The sequence below is a fragment of the Macaca fascicularis genome, chromosome 2 (genome assembly GCF_037993035.2).
Source record: "Macaca fascicularis isolate 582-1 chromosome 2, T2T-MFA8v1.1".
In the NCBI taxonomy this organism is placed as follows: Eukaryota; Metazoa; Chordata; class Mammalia; order Primates; family Cercopithecidae; genus Macaca; species Macaca fascicularis.
Genome location: NC_088376.1, coordinates 157,513,443 through 157,531,315, shown reverse-complemented (window position 1 = coordinate 157,531,315; position 17,873 = coordinate 157,513,443). Strand labels below are relative to the sequence as shown.

The 17,873-nt window shown below is 46.4% G+C and overlaps 1 protein-coding gene and 1 long non-coding RNA gene across 2 annotated transcripts in view; both read right to left on the bottom strand.

Moving 5' to 3' along the window:
• The window catches only part of LOC141409474 (uncharacterized), an 82,620-nt gene extending 66,877 nt beyond the window's left edge, over positions 1-15,743 (bottom strand). The window contains exons 1-2 of the mRNA XM_074030232.1: positions 15,694-15,743; positions 14,613-15,582 (exon numbers count right to left, since the gene is read on the bottom strand). Coding sequence (XP_073886333.1) covers positions 14,745-15,582; positions 15,694-15,743 — 888 coding nt within the window. The 3' untranslated portion in view covers positions 14,613-14,744. The remainder of the gene's footprint in view (positions 1-14,612; positions 15,583-15,693) is intronic.
• LOC135969397 (uncharacterized) overlaps positions 1-17,873 on the bottom strand; it is a 110,714-nt gene that overhangs the window by 30,965 nt on the left and 61,876 nt on the right. The window lies entirely within an intron of this gene.

Genomic DNA, 17,873 nt, shown 5'->3' with positions numbered 1-17,873 from the left:
GCCCCTGACTGTTACTGTAACAACTATGTTGAAAAATGACATGGCCTCCTGAAAATTGGGGATTTAAAAAGATGTAGCCGCATACTGTTCTTGAAAACATATTTAGAAAATTAGATTATTTCATTTTGAAGGAAGCTTTCAAATTAAAAAATAAATGTCCTTGTCTAGAAATACATGTGAAACAAACAAGAGGGTTTTTTTTGGAATTAGGAAATAAAGAGACACTTAGTGCCACTGTTACGAACAAAAGCTGGATGATACCCAGAAAAAGAATGGTGTCCTGGCATGGAGATAGGCTTTGGCACCATATGGCCTGGCTTCAAAACTTGGCTCTGTCACTTACATGCTGTGGGGTCTGGAGGTCACTGATACGTTCTAAAATATCTTAATAGTAGACATAGTCTATAAAAATACATTAGAAACATTAACAACATTCCCTTTCCAGAAACACAAAGTCTTCCCAATACTCCCCCAAGGGCTCCTGAAAAATGGGGTGACCAAAAGTCCAGTTCATAAAGGGTGAAAGTGGAGATCAAGACAGGACAATAAGCATTAAATTAAGCATCGTGTTTACACTCTGGAGCATCAAGCATAACTTAAAAAAAAAGAAAAAGAAAGAGATGTTTTTCCTTTGCTGCAAAAGCAAGCTCAGGAAGTAAGAGACTCCTCCCTTTTTAGGTACCTGGCAATGTACAGACTGGGCGGTGATATTTACTCAAAGAATTGCGTGCAAACATAGATTGTTATTCCAAAATCTCCCTTCTGTATGACCTGGACATGACAACAGTTTAAGTTTCCCTATCTAGATGTGACAGGGTTCTTATTTAAGAAAAGAGCTTAAGGAATCATACAGTGAATACAAACCAACCATCACTTAGATTCAATAGCTACTTATATTTTTGCTGTGTTTGCTTTATATTGTGAGGAGATGTTTTTTGATTAATCACAAGGTTTTAAAAAGATCCTTTTTCTTACCTCCAAAGAACAAATAACTTCAATGGGGGAGACAAGCCTTCATGTATGAAAAGGCTAAATAACAATACAATACCGATGAAGTGAGAAAATGAGTACAGACAGTGAGTAATTCAAAGGGCTGTCATCGTGAGCTGTGAAAGCTCCCAGAAGGAGGTAGGGCTCAAGTCTTAAAGACTGTGTTGGATTTGGAGGGTGCTGGGGTGGTTGATCCAAGGAGACTGTGAATGCAAGAGCCCTTGGGCAGTGTGTGGAGAGCAGCCTGGCTGGAGCTGCGCTGTGAGGTCGACACTTGACCCTGAAGGCACTAGGGGGTCACTGAAGGTCCAAGCAGCAAGCAGTGGTGTGATGAAAGTAGTGCTTTAGGAAGTGTAAAATGTCTGCAGGTCCAACTTAGAGTGGGGCTAAGGGAACAGCTTCCGAGGGATGAGAATGAGGGCCAGGAAAGGAGTCCATGGGGGGCATATGGGGCCTGTCCTGGGGCCATGCCCTGTGGATGAACAGCAAGGGCTAACTGTGAAAGATAATCCAACAGGGTTTGTTGGAGGAGAGAGATTCCTCACAGACAATACCAAGGTTTTAAATATCATGACTGGGAGAGTGAAGATGTCACTTATAGAATTAAGAAAGTCACCATAGAATTAAGAAAGTCAACAGGAAGAGCTAGTTTGGGGAGATGGAAACACAGAGTTGAGTCTGAGATTGGCCGAAGCCCAAGTAACTGCCAACACTTCAACTGAAAATGTCTAGATTCACAGAACCAATGCTCAACAGAAGGACAGAGGTAGAAAATATCTCCACATCACTCTCTTTTCATTTATCTTCTTACTTTTTTTCCTGTGCGCCTTAAAGAAAAAGGTTTCTCTCTGCTAACCAAAGCTAAGCTCTTACTTTTGTTAGGAAACCGATTCTTATCTCATTTCTTCAGGTATCAAACTCTACACTCGTTCTAGCCTCCTCAGTTTTTCATCTCCACACACATTCTCTCCCTGCCACCTCCAAACCTGCTATGACTCTGATAAAAACAAAAATTCCTTTTCTGGATACTAACGTCCCTTCTGGCTAAGCACATACCTCTTTTTCCTTTCACTGATAAACTCTGCAAGTAGCTGATTCCCACTCACCACCGCAAATCCCTCCTCTGAACACCTCTTTTAATCCTCTGCTCCTGGAGCGCGCAGGGTCTTTCTTCCATCATGCCCCAGCACTCCTCCTGCTCAACCTGTCTGCAGCCTGTCATCACATCAGAGCCCACACTGACTCCCTGGGGTCTCCAGGATCAAGTCTCCTCTGCTGCCACTTCTGCAATCAGAATTTCTACCCCAAAATCTAACTTGCGCCCTTCCCTTTCTTCCTCTACTCCTTCCCTCTGAGAGCAGATGCATTCACAAAGCTTCAGCTGCATCCAACCTTCCAAATCAACATCAACAGCCCTAGCCTCCAGCCATGCTCCTGTCTTGGGTCTCACATTTCCAACTGCTGACAAAACAACTCCACCTGGATTTCCCTGAGTCGCCCCCCATGCTTCATGTCCAAAGCTAACATCATTATCTGCCCTGCAAAACCAGTTCCTGTCTTCAACCAGCCCACACCTGTCCATCAGTCAGACACTGTCAGTCCTCTGGGCTCCTCAACCCACATATTTCAGTTTCCTCATGGGCTTCATTTTCCTCTCCCCCATCAGTAGATTATCAACAAGTCCCCACATTCATACCTCTAAAAATGTGTCTCGAGGTCATCCCTGACTCCCCATCCTTTCTGCCACCAACCCAGACCAAGGCTCCTCCCCCTCAGCTCCGGATCACTTCTGCATCTCCCTAGATTCTACTCTACTTTTGTCCACTTTTTCAATCATATTACCCCAGATTAACCTTTCCAAACACTTTCTTCATGATGTGTCATTGCTCAAGAATCCATAATGACTCCCTACTGCCTCTGAATCAAATCCAATCTCCACTCTTGTGCTTTCAAGACTCTGCCTATTTGACCCTGCCCCACTTCTCCAATCCTGTTTCCCACTCCTCACTAACCTACATCTTCCTCTGTGTCAGCCCAGGCTCTTCAATGCCCAAACTCCCATGTGCTACTGCCCATTCTCCATTCACTCTTCAAGGACCACCTTAGGTTCCACCTCCTCTGTAGTTCTGCCAACTTTTTAACTTATAGCACCACAACACTTAGCAATTAATCTCTAAGTAAACCGTAATTGTCAATCTTCTTCAAAAATTCTTTGAGGACAGAGACCGCTTTGAATATTTCTTTTGTGTTCCACAGCACCCTGGACAGCAGAAGGCTCTAGTGGGAATTGAAAAGTTATTTTTGATTGGCTGGTCAATTGGTTTCTGGTCCCAGTTATCAGTTCCCATATCTCCCCTCCTCTTCCTCCTAACTATGATCAATAAAATTATTGTAACGCACTTTCTCAGGCTTGGCACAGAGAATTCCCAGGAAGACAATCTGGAGTCTACCAATCTAGAATAGTAGGCTGGGTAGGGTGGGGTGTCTGTGTCCATGTGCACACAGGGAAGTGAGATTTAGGGAATCTAGCCTAACCAATTGGTCAAGGGATTGAAATACCAAAATAATCAGGAGAGGACAAGTAAGGAACCAAAATGACAGAATAATTTAAAACATGCCTAATTAGAAGCGCAGTACGCCAGAATTTTGACAAAGCAATTTCCAGTTTGGTCCTTGTGCACACAAAATTTTCCATCAGAAAGAAAGGGGTAACCCTGGTATTAGGGAGCTAAACAAAGAAAACATACGGACACAAAGAGGGGAACAACAAATACAGGAGCCTAGTTGAGGGTGGAGGGTGGGAGGACAGAGAAAATCAGAAAAAATACCTATCAGATACTATGCTCATTACCTAGGTGATGAAATAATCTGTATACCAAACCTCTGTGACACACAGTTTACCTATATAACCTGCACATGTACCTCTGAACCTAAAATAAAAATTAACAACAACAACAACAACAACAACAACAAAAGAAGAATCCCCAGCAAGGGCCTAGGCTAGAGACCACAAGTGTGGTGAGAGTCAGTGAGCCAAGCATAGAGGGTCACACAGGGTGGGTGTAGTCCTTGACCTACTCCCTCTTGCAACATGTTATGTCCGGAGCTGCACGCCCCGGCCATAGCGAATAATAATTGAGGATTAAACGCCTGAGCTATATTCATTTCCACCCCACACCTTCTCCCTATCTTTGCCTTTTTTCCCCTGTACTAATACCTCATTAAAGATGGCGCTCTTCCTGCTTCTTCTTCACTCACTTTTCCCGCGCCCGGGAAAATTGTTACTTAATAGCGCAAGCGCAACATGACGTCCTACCGGAGAAACCGAAACTAACCTGGCCACGCCCTCGGCGATGAGATCATTTCCGCCTTAGCCCAACCCCTTCCCTTCCAAGTGTATATAAGGCAGTGCATTACCGCCATTAAACGAGACTTGATCAGAGCACTGTCTTGTCTCCATTTCTCGTGTCTCTTGTTCCCCAAATTCCCACCCCCTCCTCCAGGGCCTGCTCTGACTATCCCGCGGGCCAGGATACGTGGCGCCCGAACAGGGACCTGGAAACGAGGGACTCCGTGAGGAAGAGGACGCCAAAGGATGGTCGACCGCTAACGAAGACAAAAGGAGTCAAACTCTTCCGATCACCGCGGGAACCTGCCGCGTCAGGATCGAAGGTAAGTGACGCGTCCGAAATGGGACAAGAATTAAGCCAACATCAAATATATGTAGGACAATTAAAAGAGGCTTTAAAGATACGAGGAGTAAAGGTTAAAGGTAATGATTTGTTTAAATTTTTTGATTTTGTAAAAGACACTTGCCCTTGGTTCCCACAGGAAGGAACTATTGATATTAAAAGATGGCGTAGAGTAGGGGATTGTTTTCAGGACTATTATAATACTTTTGGGCCAGAAAAAATTCCTGTAACCGCCTTCTCTTATTGGAACCTCATTAGAGATTTGATAGATAAGAAGGAGGCCAATCCGCAAGTCATGGCTGCGGTCGCTCAGACAGAGCATATTTTAAAGGTTAGCTCCTGCTCTAACCTCGCAAAGCCTCCGCAAGATACGGAGGAAGATCTCATTTCCCTCGAAAGTGATCATGAGGAAATCAAGTCTCCTTCTGTAACAGATAAAGAAATACCACACGAAAACAAACCAAAAAAATACCCAATTTTACAGATGCTTCAAAAGGAGGAGGAAATTAATAAGCCTAATCAATTGGATATAAATTGGGATGATTTAGAGGAAGAGGCGGCTAAATATCACAACCCTGATTTGCCTCCCTTTACTTCATACCCACCCCCATATAATAAGACACATAATGAGGCTTCTGCGCCCATTGTTATGGCAGCAATAGATCCCAAAGAATTAAAGCAAAAAATTGCTCAACTAGAAGAACAGATTAAACTTGAAGAGTTACATCAATCATTGATAATTAGGCTCCAAAAGCTAAAAACAGGAAATGAAAAAATACCTAACTCAGACGCTATGGAGGGTTCCTTGCGCCCACTTCAGCGGCCTGGACAACATGTTCCAAGAGGGGGGTTAGTTGCTAGCCGACATAGAGAAGACTCCTCCCCCAAAGACGTTTTTCCAGTCACGGAAACCATAGATGAACAGGGACAGGCTTGGAGGCATCATACTGGATTTGATTTTACTATTATAAAAGAGTTAAAGACTGCTGCCTCTCAGTATGGGGCTACTGCTCCATATACTCTTGCTATAGTGGAATCTGTAGCTGAGAATTGGCTCACTCCTACAGACTGGAATACCTTAGTCAGGGCAGTTCTTTCTGGGGGAGACCACTTAATTTGGAAGTCAGAGTTCTTTGAAAATTGTAGAGATACAGCTAAAAGAAATCAACAGGCAGGAAACGGTTGGGATTTTGATATGTTAACTGGTTCAGGTAATTATGCAGACACTCAGGCCCAAATGCAATATGACCCTGGACTGTTCTCACAAATCCAGGCTGCTGCTACAAAAGCCTGGAGAAAACTTCCCGTTAAAGGAGATCCAGGGGCCTCGCTCACAGCGGTTAAACAAGGACCCGATGAGCCATTTTCAGACTTTGTGCATAGACTTATGACCACGGCAGGTAGAATCTTTGGAAATGCAGAAACAGGTGTAGATTATGTTAAACAGTTAGCTTATGAAAATGCTAACCCCGCCTGCCAAGCGGCAATCAGACCTTATCGAAAGAAAACAGATTTAACAGGATACATTCGCCTTTGTTCAGATATTGGGCCCTCATATCAACAAGGCCTAGCAATGGCCGCCGCTTTTAGCGGCCAAACAGTAAGAGATTTCCTCATTAACAAAGGTAAAGATAAAGGGGGATGTTTTACATGCGGTAAAAGGGGACACTTTGCAAAAGATTGCTGTGAAAACCAAAATAAGAGTCCAGAAGCAAAAATCCCAGGCCTTTGCCCAAGGTGTAAAAGAGGAAGGCACTGGGCAAACGAATGTAAATCTAAAACTGACAGTCAAGGAAATCCTTTACCCCCCAGGCAGGGAAACGGGATGAGGGGCCAGCCTCAGGCCCCGAAACAAGCATATGGGGCAGTCAGTTTTGTTCCAGCCAGCAACAGCAATCCATTTCAAAACTTAGTAGAGCAACCCCAGGAAGTGCAGGATTGGACCTCAGTTCCACCTCCCACACAATACTAACACCTGAAATGGGACTGCAAACCTTAAATACCGGAATATATGGACCCTTACCACCTAACACTTTTGGGCTACTTTTAGGAAGAAGTAGTGTCACCATGAGAGGCTTACAAGTCCTCCCTGGAGTTATCGATAATGATTATGAAGGAGAAATTAAAATTATGGCCAGAGCTATTGATAGTATTATTACTGTCCCTCAAGGAGTTAGAATAGCTCAGTTACTCCTGCTACCTTTGGTTAAAACAGATAATAATATCCAATACTCTAATAGAAATATAAAAGGTTTCGGATCATCAGATATATATTGGGTGCAACCAATTACAAATCAAAAACCCTCTCTAACCTTATGGTTAGACGGGAAGGCATTCACTGGACTAATAGACACAGGGGCTGATGTAACTATCATTAAACAGGAAGATTGGCCCTCTCATTGGCCTACTACAGAAACTTTAACTCACTTGAGAGGAATTGGACAAAGCAGTAATCCTAAACAAAGTTCTAAATACCTAACATGGACAGATAAAGAAAACAATTCAGGCCTCATTAAGCCATTTGTCATCCCTTACCTACCTGTTAACCTTTGGGGGCGAGATCTGCTCTCTCAAATGAAAATTATAATGTGTAGTCCAAATGATATAGTTACTGCACAAATGTTGACTCAAGGATACACCCCTGGTAAAGGTCTTGGAAAAGGAGAGAACGGTATCCCACAGCCTATACTGGTTTCAGGACAACTTGATAAAAAGGGGTTTGGAAATTTTTAGCTCAGGCCACTGACATACCTGCACCCCAAAGGTGCGCTGACCCCCTTACTTGGAAGTCAGATGAGCCCGTTTGGGTTGATCAGTGGCCTTTACTCAATGATAAACTAAGTGCTGCCCAACAGTTAGTGCAGGAACAACTAGCAGCAGGACATATTGAGGAAAGTAATTCCCCTTGGAATACACCTATTTTTGTTATTAAAAAGAAGTCTGGTAAATGGAGACTCTTACAAGATTTAAGAGCAGTAAATATCACTATGATCCTTATGGGTGCCTTACAACCAGGATTGCCTTCACCGGTTGCGATTCCTCAAAAATATTTTAAAATCGTTATTGACCTTAAAGATTGCTTTTTTACAATTCCCCTTCACCCTGCTGACCAGAAAAGATTTGCCTTTAGTCTTCCATCTACAAATTTTAAACAACCAATGAAGCGCTATCAATGGAAAGTCTTACCTCAAGGTATGGCCAATAGTCCTACCTTGTGTCAAAAATATGTAGCTGCCGCTATAGAGCCAGTCAGAAAAACATGGGCACAAATGTATATTATACATTATATGGATGATATTTTAATAGCAGGAGAAATTGGCGAACAAGTCTTACAGTGCTTCGCCCAACTCAAACAAGAGTTAACAGCAGCCGGACTACAAATAGCCCCAGAAAAGGTACAATTACAAGATCCATACACTTATCTTGGTTTCCAGATTAATGGACCCAAAATCATTAATCAAAAGGCCATTATACGTCGTGATCATTTAAAAACTTTAAATGATTTCCAAAAATTACTGGGAGACATAAATTGGCTTTGACCGTACTTAAAGCTCACCACAGGAGAGTTAAAACCTCTTTTCGATATATTAAAAGGAGACTTTAATCCAAAATCCCCCAGGTCCATTACTAAAGAAGCATTAATAACACTCCAACAGGTAGAACATGCCATTGCAACACAATTTGTTACCGGTATTGATTATTCTCAGCCATTAATATTCCTTATTTTTAACACAACAATAACCCCTACTGGCCTATTTTGGCAGAACAATCCCATTATGTGGGTACACCTGCCCTCCTCCCCTAAAAAGGTTTTGTTGCCTTACTATGATGCCATAGCTGATCTAATTATCTTGGGAAGAGAAAACAGTAGAAAATACTTTGGAATAGAACCCTCTACCATTATACATCCCTACACTCAATCACGCATCCATTGGCTGTTACAAAATACGGAGGCCTGGCCAATTGCTTGCGCTTCTTATACTGGCGCGATTGACAACCATTACCCACCTAACAAACTTATTCAATTTTGCAAGCTTCATGCGTTTGTATTTCCCCATATTACCAGTAAAGAACCTCTCAATGACGCATTACTAATTTTCACTGATGGATCCTCCACAGGACTTGCCGCTTACACTTACAATAATGTAGTCGTTAAATTCCAGACCACTTATACATCAGCTCAGCTGGTCGAATTGCAAGCTATAATTGCAGCACTATCAGCTTTTCCTTGTCAGCCACTTAACATTTATACAGACAGCGCCTACCTGGCTCATTCAATACCCCTCTTAGAGACCGTGTCTCAAATTAAACATATTTCAGACACAGCTAACCTATTTTTACAATGTCAACAACTTATCCGAAAAAGGACTACTCCCTTTTTTCTTGGGCATATTAGAGCACATTCAGGATTACCGGGACCTCTAACACAAGGTAACGCAACAGCTGACACGGCAACAAAAACCATAGCCACAGTCACTACAGATAATTTGCAACAAGCGCAAAAAGCACATGCCTTACATCATTTAAACGCCCAAACCTTAAGACTTATGTTTAAACTTACCAGAGAACAAGCTCGACAAATAGTTAAACAATGCGCCAACTGCATAACATATTTACCTGTTCCCCATCTAGGAGTTAACCCCCGAGGACTCATCCCCAACGAAATTTGGCAAATGGACGTTACTCACCACTTAGAATTCGGTCAACTAAAATATATCCATGTATGCATAGACACCTATAGTGGATTCGTCAGTGCAACTCTCCAAACAGGAGAGGCCACCAAACATGTCATAGCTCATTTATTACACTGCTTTTCTATTTTAGGAATACCCAAACAAATCAAAACAGATAATGGCCCCGGTTATATAGCCAAAACCTTCTTACAATTTTGTAATACCCTACAAATTAAACATACCACAGGCATTCCCTATAATCCCCAAGGACAAGGTATAGTAGAAAGAGCTCATCTGTCATTAAAAACTATTATCACAAAATTAAAAGGGGGGAGCTGGTACCCCGTGAAGGGTACCCCCAGAAACATACTCAATCATGCCCTGTTTATCCTTAATTTTTTAAATTTGGACAGTCATGGAAAATCGGCTGCCGACCGTTTCTGGCATCCTGAATCTCAAAAACAGTTTGCAATGGTAAAATGGAAAGATCCACTTGATAGTTCATGGCATGGCCCCGATCCAGTTTTAATTTGGGGAAGAGGCTCAGTATGCATCTTCTCACAAAAAATGATGCAGCCAGATGGCTGCCTGAAAGATTGGTAAGACAAATAAATCATAACCATTGTCAGTCCAGGGAAGATAAATCTCCCTGAGAAGTTCTTTCCTTCTTGTTTTTCAGAAAATGAAGCCTAACATGAAATTCCTTTGGAGAATAATCGCTCTATATAACATAGTGACAGTCTATGCAGGTTTTGGTGACCCTCGTAAGGCAAGAGAATTATTACGAAAACAATATGGCCAGCCTTGTGACTGCAGAGGGGGACAAATATCTGAACCTCCGTCAGATAGAATCACCCAGGTGACCTGCACGGGCAAGACAGCTTACCTAATGCCAAACCAGTTATGGAAATGTAAGTCTACCCCAAGAGATACCTCACCTAACGGGTCGCTCCTAGAATGCCCTTGTAGTTCTTTCCAATCTTCTGTACATAGTTCCTGTTATACATCCTATCAACAATGCAAATCAGGCAATAGAACATATTATACGGCCACGTTACTAAAAACACAAACTGGAGGCATTAATGATGTACAAGTATTAGGATCCACTAATAAACTTGTACAATCTCCTTGTAACGGCCAAAAAGGAAAGCCTGTTTGTTGGAGCACTACCGCCCCCATTCACATTTCTGATGGAGGAGGCCCATTAGATATTACAAGAATTAAAAGCGTCCAGAAAAAATTAGAAGAAATTCATAAAGCTTCTTATCCTGAACTTCAATATCACCCTTTAGCCGTGCCTGAGCTTAGAGATAATTTTAGGCTCGATGCCAAAACCTTTGATATCCTCAATGCTACTTACAATTTACTTCAAATGTCCAATACAAGCCTGGCCCACGATTGTTGGCTTTGTCTTAAAATGGGCCCCCCTATTCCTCTAGCCATACCTAACCTTTCATTGCCCTATGTCAATTACTCAAATGAATCCTTAGTAAATAATTCCTGTCCTATTACCCCCCCGCTTTGTTCAACCGATGACGTTTTCTAATTCCCCTTGCCTCTTTTCACCATCATATAATAACACTAAAGAAATTGATTTAGGCTATGTTGTGTTTGGCAACTGTACTTCCATAATCAATGCCACCAACCCTTTGTGTGCTATAAATGGCTCGGTTTTCGTTTGTGGAAACAACATGGCATATACGTATCTACCTACAAATTGGACAGGGCTTTGTGTTCTGGCCACTCTTCTCCCCGACATTGATATCATCCCTGGAGATGAACCTATCCCCATCCCCGCGATTGAACATTTTATTTATAGACCGAAACGAGCCATACAATTTATTCCCTTGTTGGCTGGACTAGGAATCACCACTGCTTTTACTACAGGAGCCACAGGCCTAGGAGTCTGACTAACCCAATATACCAAATTATCCAATCAATTAATCTCAGATGTACAGACCTTATCCAGTACTATACAAGATTTACAAGACCAAGTAGACTCGTTAGCTGAAGTAGTTCTCCAGAATAGAAGAGGTCTAGATTTGTTAACGGCAGAACAGGGAGGGATATGTTTGGCCTTACAGGAAAAGTGCTGTTTTTACGCCAACAAATCCGGAATCGTCAGAGATAAGATAAAAACTTTGCAAGAAGAACTAGAAAAGCGCAGAAAAGGCTTGGCCGCCAATCCACTATGGACTGGACTCGATGGACTTCTCCCCTATCTCCTGCCATTTCTTGGTCCTTTACTCACTCTTTTACTCTTCCTCACTCTCGGGCCTATAATCCTTAATAAGCTTATGGCATTTGTCAGACAACAAATTGAGGCCTTCCAGGCCAAACCTATACAGGTTCATTATCATCGCCTTGAGATGACTGAAAATGGTGAGTCTTATTTACCTTAATAAGACCACCTCCCCTGTGTGCTGAACTGGACAGTCAATGACGGGTAAGAGGACACTATCTCCATCGGAGCCTAAGACAGGAGGGCCGCCCTTGCTGCTGCCTTATCCCATGACGGGCCTAGAAGGTGGGGGTGAGTTGACCCAACCTAAGACAGGCGCAGTTCCCGAGGGGTTTTCTTATCATAAAAATATAAAAAGGGGGACCTGTCCGGAGCTGCACGCCCCGGCCATAGCGAATAATAATTGAGGATTAAACGCCTGAGCTATATTCATTTCCACCCCACACCTTCTCCCTATCTTTGCCTTTTTTCCCCTGTACTAATACCTCATTAAAGATGGCGCTCTTCCTGCTTCTTCTTCACTCACTTTTCCCGCGCCCGGGAAAATTGTTACTTAATAGCAAGCGCAACATGACTTCCGACCGGAGAAACCGAAACTAACCTGGCCACGCCCTCGGCGATGAGATCATTTCCGCCTTAGCCCAACCCCTTCCCTTCCAAGTGTATATAAGGCAGTGCATTACCGCCATTAAACGAGACTTGATCAGAGCACTGTCTTGTCTCCATTTCTCGTGTCTCTTGTTCCCCAAATTCCCACCCCCTCCTCCAGGGCCTGCTCTGACTATCCCGCGGGCCGGGATAATGTTACAGGTCATCAGTCATTTCCAGCCTTATGCACTAAGGACTTAACCTTTCTCTGATACTAAGTGCACATCAGACTTAGCTCAGCCACTGGGCTGCCCAAGGAGGAAGGAGAATACCCCCAACATAGGAGTCCCACAGGAGACTGACCCCAGTCTGCTATTTATTGTGTTTGGAGCCAGGGTTAGATTATGTGCAGCACACATTGTGTTTTGAAAGGCCCTGGGAAAAGTAACACATTGGACTATTATTGGCCATTAACACCATTAACACTGTGTAAATTTATTGTCAGAAATAAGCAAGCCTCCAGGAATTGAGCTCTGCTACAGGTGCCTGGGACAGAAAATGGACAGGACCTAGTGTTTGGATGATACGAAAGGGGAAAGAGGAGTGGGCACCAAAAGGTAACAGTGGGGTTCAGAAAGGGAAGGTGGAAAGGCTCACACTTCAAGATTTTTCCCCTAGAGCTAAGAAAATGCAGACTTTTGCCCCAGTTGGGAGGCAAGGGGGGTCAGCTGGGTTTTTGATTGACTGGTCAATATGTTTCTAGTCCCAGTTATGAGTTCCTATATCTCCCTTCCTCGGCCTCATAATGAGTATTTCTGGATATCACTTAGCCCCCAGAACCTTGTCCCTAGATTCCACCTCTTTAGAATCCATGCTTTTGGGTGCTGGGCTGTTTGTGTGTGTGTTGTGTGTGTGTGTGTGTGTGTGAGAGAGAGACACACACACACACACAGGAAGAAGAAGAAGAAGAAGAAGGAGGGGGAGGAGGAGGAAAAGAAAAGTGAAGAGAAGAGAGAGAAAATATAATCCATGTCTCAGGAAGAGGAAGAAGGGAAGGAAGGAGGAAGAGAAGGAAGGTAGGCTTAGACCTGGGAAGCAGAATAGAATGACAGGGCCTCCCTCTGATTTCCCCAGACCCTGGCAGCAGCTCCTGTCCTCCAGCTTTTTCCTCTGCACATCAACTAGAGAATGAACATATGAGCCAATCAAGTCTTGACTTCCAAAGCCACAAGTCTCCCCCACAAAGCACCCCACCCCCTTCCCTAGAGATGACCTCCAGGGCAAGGTAACAGGGTTAGGAAACAGATGGATGTGCAGAGACCCTCCAGAGCTAACCTGACCCCTGACCCCCACCAGTTCATGTCCTCTAATCCGACTTTCCAAGAGGGAGAGCAGATGCATGGGGCCCCGGTAACTTACTGGACTCTTTGGGACAAAGATTCCAGACAAAATGGTTTCAGACATGTGGGGAGATAGGGAGCTACACATAGAAGCTGGTGGAAGCCACAGGTACAGGGAGATGGGGAATCCCTGGCCATCAGAGAAACAGGGTCACAGGTGGTGGAAAACGAGGATGGTCAGTGCCGGTTCCAGGGAGGGACCGTGTAGCCAGGGAGCAGGAGGAGCAATGGACCCGGGACATGGACGGTGGCAGGGGCGCAAAGATCTAGAAAGACATCTCAGGGCTCTACACCTCACAGCAAGCAGAGACTTAGTGGGTGTGTATGAGAGGGACGCTAACTCACACTTCCAGGAATGAGTAATTCTTATGAATAGCTCCTCCGTTCCCAGAACTGAAGAGGAGGACAAGGGGGAGGTCCGAGGCGCCCACCGCCCTCCCAGCCGGGTCTGCCTCTCAAGTCAGAGGGGCCGGCTCCCCACACGCACCAGGTGAGACCGATGTCGTCTGCCCCGCTCCTGTCAGTCTGCAGCCGGCGCGGCGCCGGGTCCCCGCCGCCCCTCTGTGCACATCAGGGCCCCGGGCCCCCGACGGCGAGGAGGGGTGCCGGCCCAGGGCTGCCGCCGGGAGCCCCGCTGACAGGCACGGGGGAGGGGGAGGGGGAGCCAAGGAAGGGGCCGGGACGCCGGTAGCCGGAGCGGCGCGCTGCAGAGTGAGCCAACACCGCCCATCCCCGCGCTCCGGGAGAAGGCGGCCCGAGGGGACCGCCTCCCGCCTCCCCAACACGGACTCCCGCAACTGGGATGAAGGCGGAGGGGCGCGGAGTTCCCAGCCCCCACGCCCTCCCCAAACGCAGCCAGCACTGCCATAACAACCAGAATCTCCGCAACTCCCGCCCCGACGCCGAGGGGGCACTGGCCCCCAACACGCACGCGGCAGCAACAGCCCTCCTTCCCCAAACTTGTCCAAGACGCCGCGTCCGAGGCAGCAGCCTTCAGCCCCGGCCCCCCGCGCCCTGCCCAGCTTACCTGTCCGGAAAAAGGCGTCCACGTCCGAGTCGGCCGCTCCTCCTTCCTCCGCTGCTCCCTCATGGGGGGTTCATGACTGGGGAGGGCGTCTGCGGGCAGCCGGGGGCCGGAGAAGCCTGGGGCCGAGGGCTGCTAGGCGCCTGATGGGCGGAGGGCGCGGGCGGCCGCGGGGCTTCGAGGGCAGGCGCTGGGCGGCGGGGCTGGGGCAGAGGACGCCGAGCCTCCTTCAGGCGGAGGCGCGCAGCGGGCCTTCCGCCGGCTCCCCCATGGTACCGCTTCCCCATGGTACCGCTTCCCCAGGGCGCTGGCCGCCTGCTGTCTGCATGTGGCCCGGGCCCGGGGCTGGGGTGCGGGCTGCCTGAGCGCCCGCTCTCCCCCAGCAGCAGCAGCAGCTGGTTCTCCTGCCCGCCCGTCTGCCTGTTCAGCCCTGTTTCGCTCTCTCCTATTTATTTTTTCTCCTCCCTCCCACCCTCCCTGTCTCCCACCCTCCTCGCTCCCCACTCCGCTCGCTCGCTCCCCACTCTCTGGCTCCAGCCGCCGCCTCCCCAGCTCCTCCCCCGGCTCCCGCTCCCTCAGTCGCGGCCAACAATGACCCCGGGAGCGCCGAGCTGAACTGAAACTCCGGCCCAGGCCGAGGGCTCGCTGCGGGCCCCCGGCGGCGCCGACAGCCCCGGTCCCAGCGGCCCCGCGCGGGCCTCCCGGGGAGCGGAGCCCAAGTCCGGAGGCTGTGCGAGGCCGGCTTCCTGAGCTCCGCAGGAAAAGCCCGGGCCGAGGAGGGGGCGGGGCCGCAGCCTGGGGCTGCAGGGCGCACGCCAGGCTCTTCCGGGGGCTCTGCGGCCCCGGCGCTGCGCGCTCAGCTTCTCCGCTTGCGCCGCCGGGGCTCCTCCCGGCCCCGCGGCCCCCTCCTCCGCCCACTCCACTCCCAGGTGTGTGAGGGGAACACCAGGCTGCCGGCCCGCCTTCTCCGGATCTTCAGATCGGTCCCCAAGCTGGACTGACCTGTCCCTAGAGGCCGGCCTTTCTTCCCCTCCTTCCTGACTCCCTGCCCTCTTCTGTCTCCCTGCCCTCCTGAACCTCTCACATTTTCCTCACCAGCTCGTCACAATTTCTCTCCTTTTTATCTTTTCTCATCCTTTTCCCCTTTTCAGCACCCCTTTAAACATCTCCGCCTGGCAGGGCGCGGTGGCTCACGCCTGTAATCCCAGCACTTTGGGAGGCCGAGACGGGCGGATCACGAGGTCAGGAGATGGACACCATCCTAGCTAACACGGTGAAACCCCGTCTCTACTAAACATACAAAAAATTAGCCGGGCGTGGTGGCGGGCGCCTATAGTCCCAGCTACTCGGGAGGCTAAGGCAGGAGAATGGTGTAAACCCGGGAGGCGGAGCTTGTAGTGAGCCGAGATCGCGCCACTGCACTCCAGCCTGGGGACAGAGCGAGACAAAAATTCTCCGCCTGTCTCTGTGACTCTTTGTCCAGTTTAATGCTCCTGTGATGTTTCCCTGCCTATCTCTCCCTCCCTCCGTCACTCTCTTGTCCCTCGTTTGTCTCTGTCCTGCCTCCGTACTTGGCCCGTATCTCCGTGCTCCTCTTGGACAGCTGTCAAAACTCTCTAATCCCTGGGGCCTTCTCGGTCTTGTTCTTCTCCCTCATGTGAATGGAGAGATCCAGTTGGCCAGGAGAAAGGAGGTGTTACAGCAAGCTGAATTTCAATTAAAGTGGGGAGAGGGCCTGGGGAGGAGTGGGGATGACTGTAAAAAGAAAACAGATGCTGTATGGGGTAATTAATGCGGTGATTGTATTGTGCCCATCGGTTTTAAAGCAATAATTCAACAATAATTAGCCAGTAGTGTGTATATGGTTCTAGTGACTGCAGAGCCCACCAAACAGAGGGTCTTTAGACCTAAGTACTTAATAAGGTCAGTTGAGCCCTCTTCGCGGTTGCCTCATCCAGACAGATGGAGAAGTGGTGGCCTGACCTAATGTGTTAAAACACGCCTAATAGGAAAACCAGGTACTGGTCTGAAGTTGATGACCCAAAGCCCATCAGACAGCATCTCCTGGATCTGTTTGTCTCCAGTAACCTCTTTGGTTCCACCTCTCTCTTGGGGCCAAGGCAGATCCACCAACTGGGTAACCCTAGCAGCAAATAAAATGAATTAAATTAGTTTTTAGTGAACACTTTCTGGCTCCCGGTACTCATCACGTTCTTCACTGACACAAATAGTCTAATTTTTTTTTTCACCCATTTAAAAAAAGTACCTGTTTCCAACCTTGGATACACCTATCAGATCTGTCTCCAACCTTGAGTACATCTATCAGACCTCTGTAGTGACTCTGACATCACAAGTTCACTGCCCTGAGATCTAATTCATCTGGCCCTAGTATCTTGAACTGGCTTAAGATGCCCCTTTGCCTATGCCTTTTCTGACAATGAAAATACTTCTCATTCGTCTTTTCAAAATCTTCCTTCCCCTTAACCCTGTTCCTAACCCCTGGTCTGCTCCCCTACCCCCCCACACACATACATGATGGCAGAGCTGCTATTAATTGCCACCATTGTGCAGTTAAAGAAGCAGTGGCCTGGTAAGGCATTAGCTCATCCCAACTCAGAAGAAACATTACATGTTTAGAGGAAGGTTCATATCAAAATCTCAAGATACAGGCGAGAATGGGGGAACAACTGATGTAGTGACACAGACTTTTTTGAGAGGAAATTTGGCAATTTCTATCAAAATGTTAAATGTTCATGGCTATATTAATATCAAAGAAGATTTCAGAGCAAAGAATATTACCAGGGATAAAGAGGGATATTTCAATTCAAGTAGACGTAACAATCCTAAAAGTGTTTGCACCTAATAAGAGAGCTTCAAAGTACGTGAAGCAAAACTGATAGGATTGCACGGAGAAATAGAAAAATGTATAATTATATTCAGACAATTTAATATCTGTAAAATGCAGTAATTAATAGAATAAGGAGACAGATCATCAGTAAAGATATGGAAGACTTGAACAATGCTATTAACCAACCTAAGCTAACTGACATTTATAGAATATTCTACTTTATAACAGCAGATACACATTTTTTCAAATGCACAGGTAGCATTTATCAAAGTAAACCATATGCTAAACCATAAGACAAATCTCAATACGTTTAAAAGGATTAAAATCATGCAAAGTAGTATATCAATTATACCTCAGTTTTTTTTTTTTTAAGTCATACAGAGTATGTTCTCTGACCACAATAGAATTAAACTAGA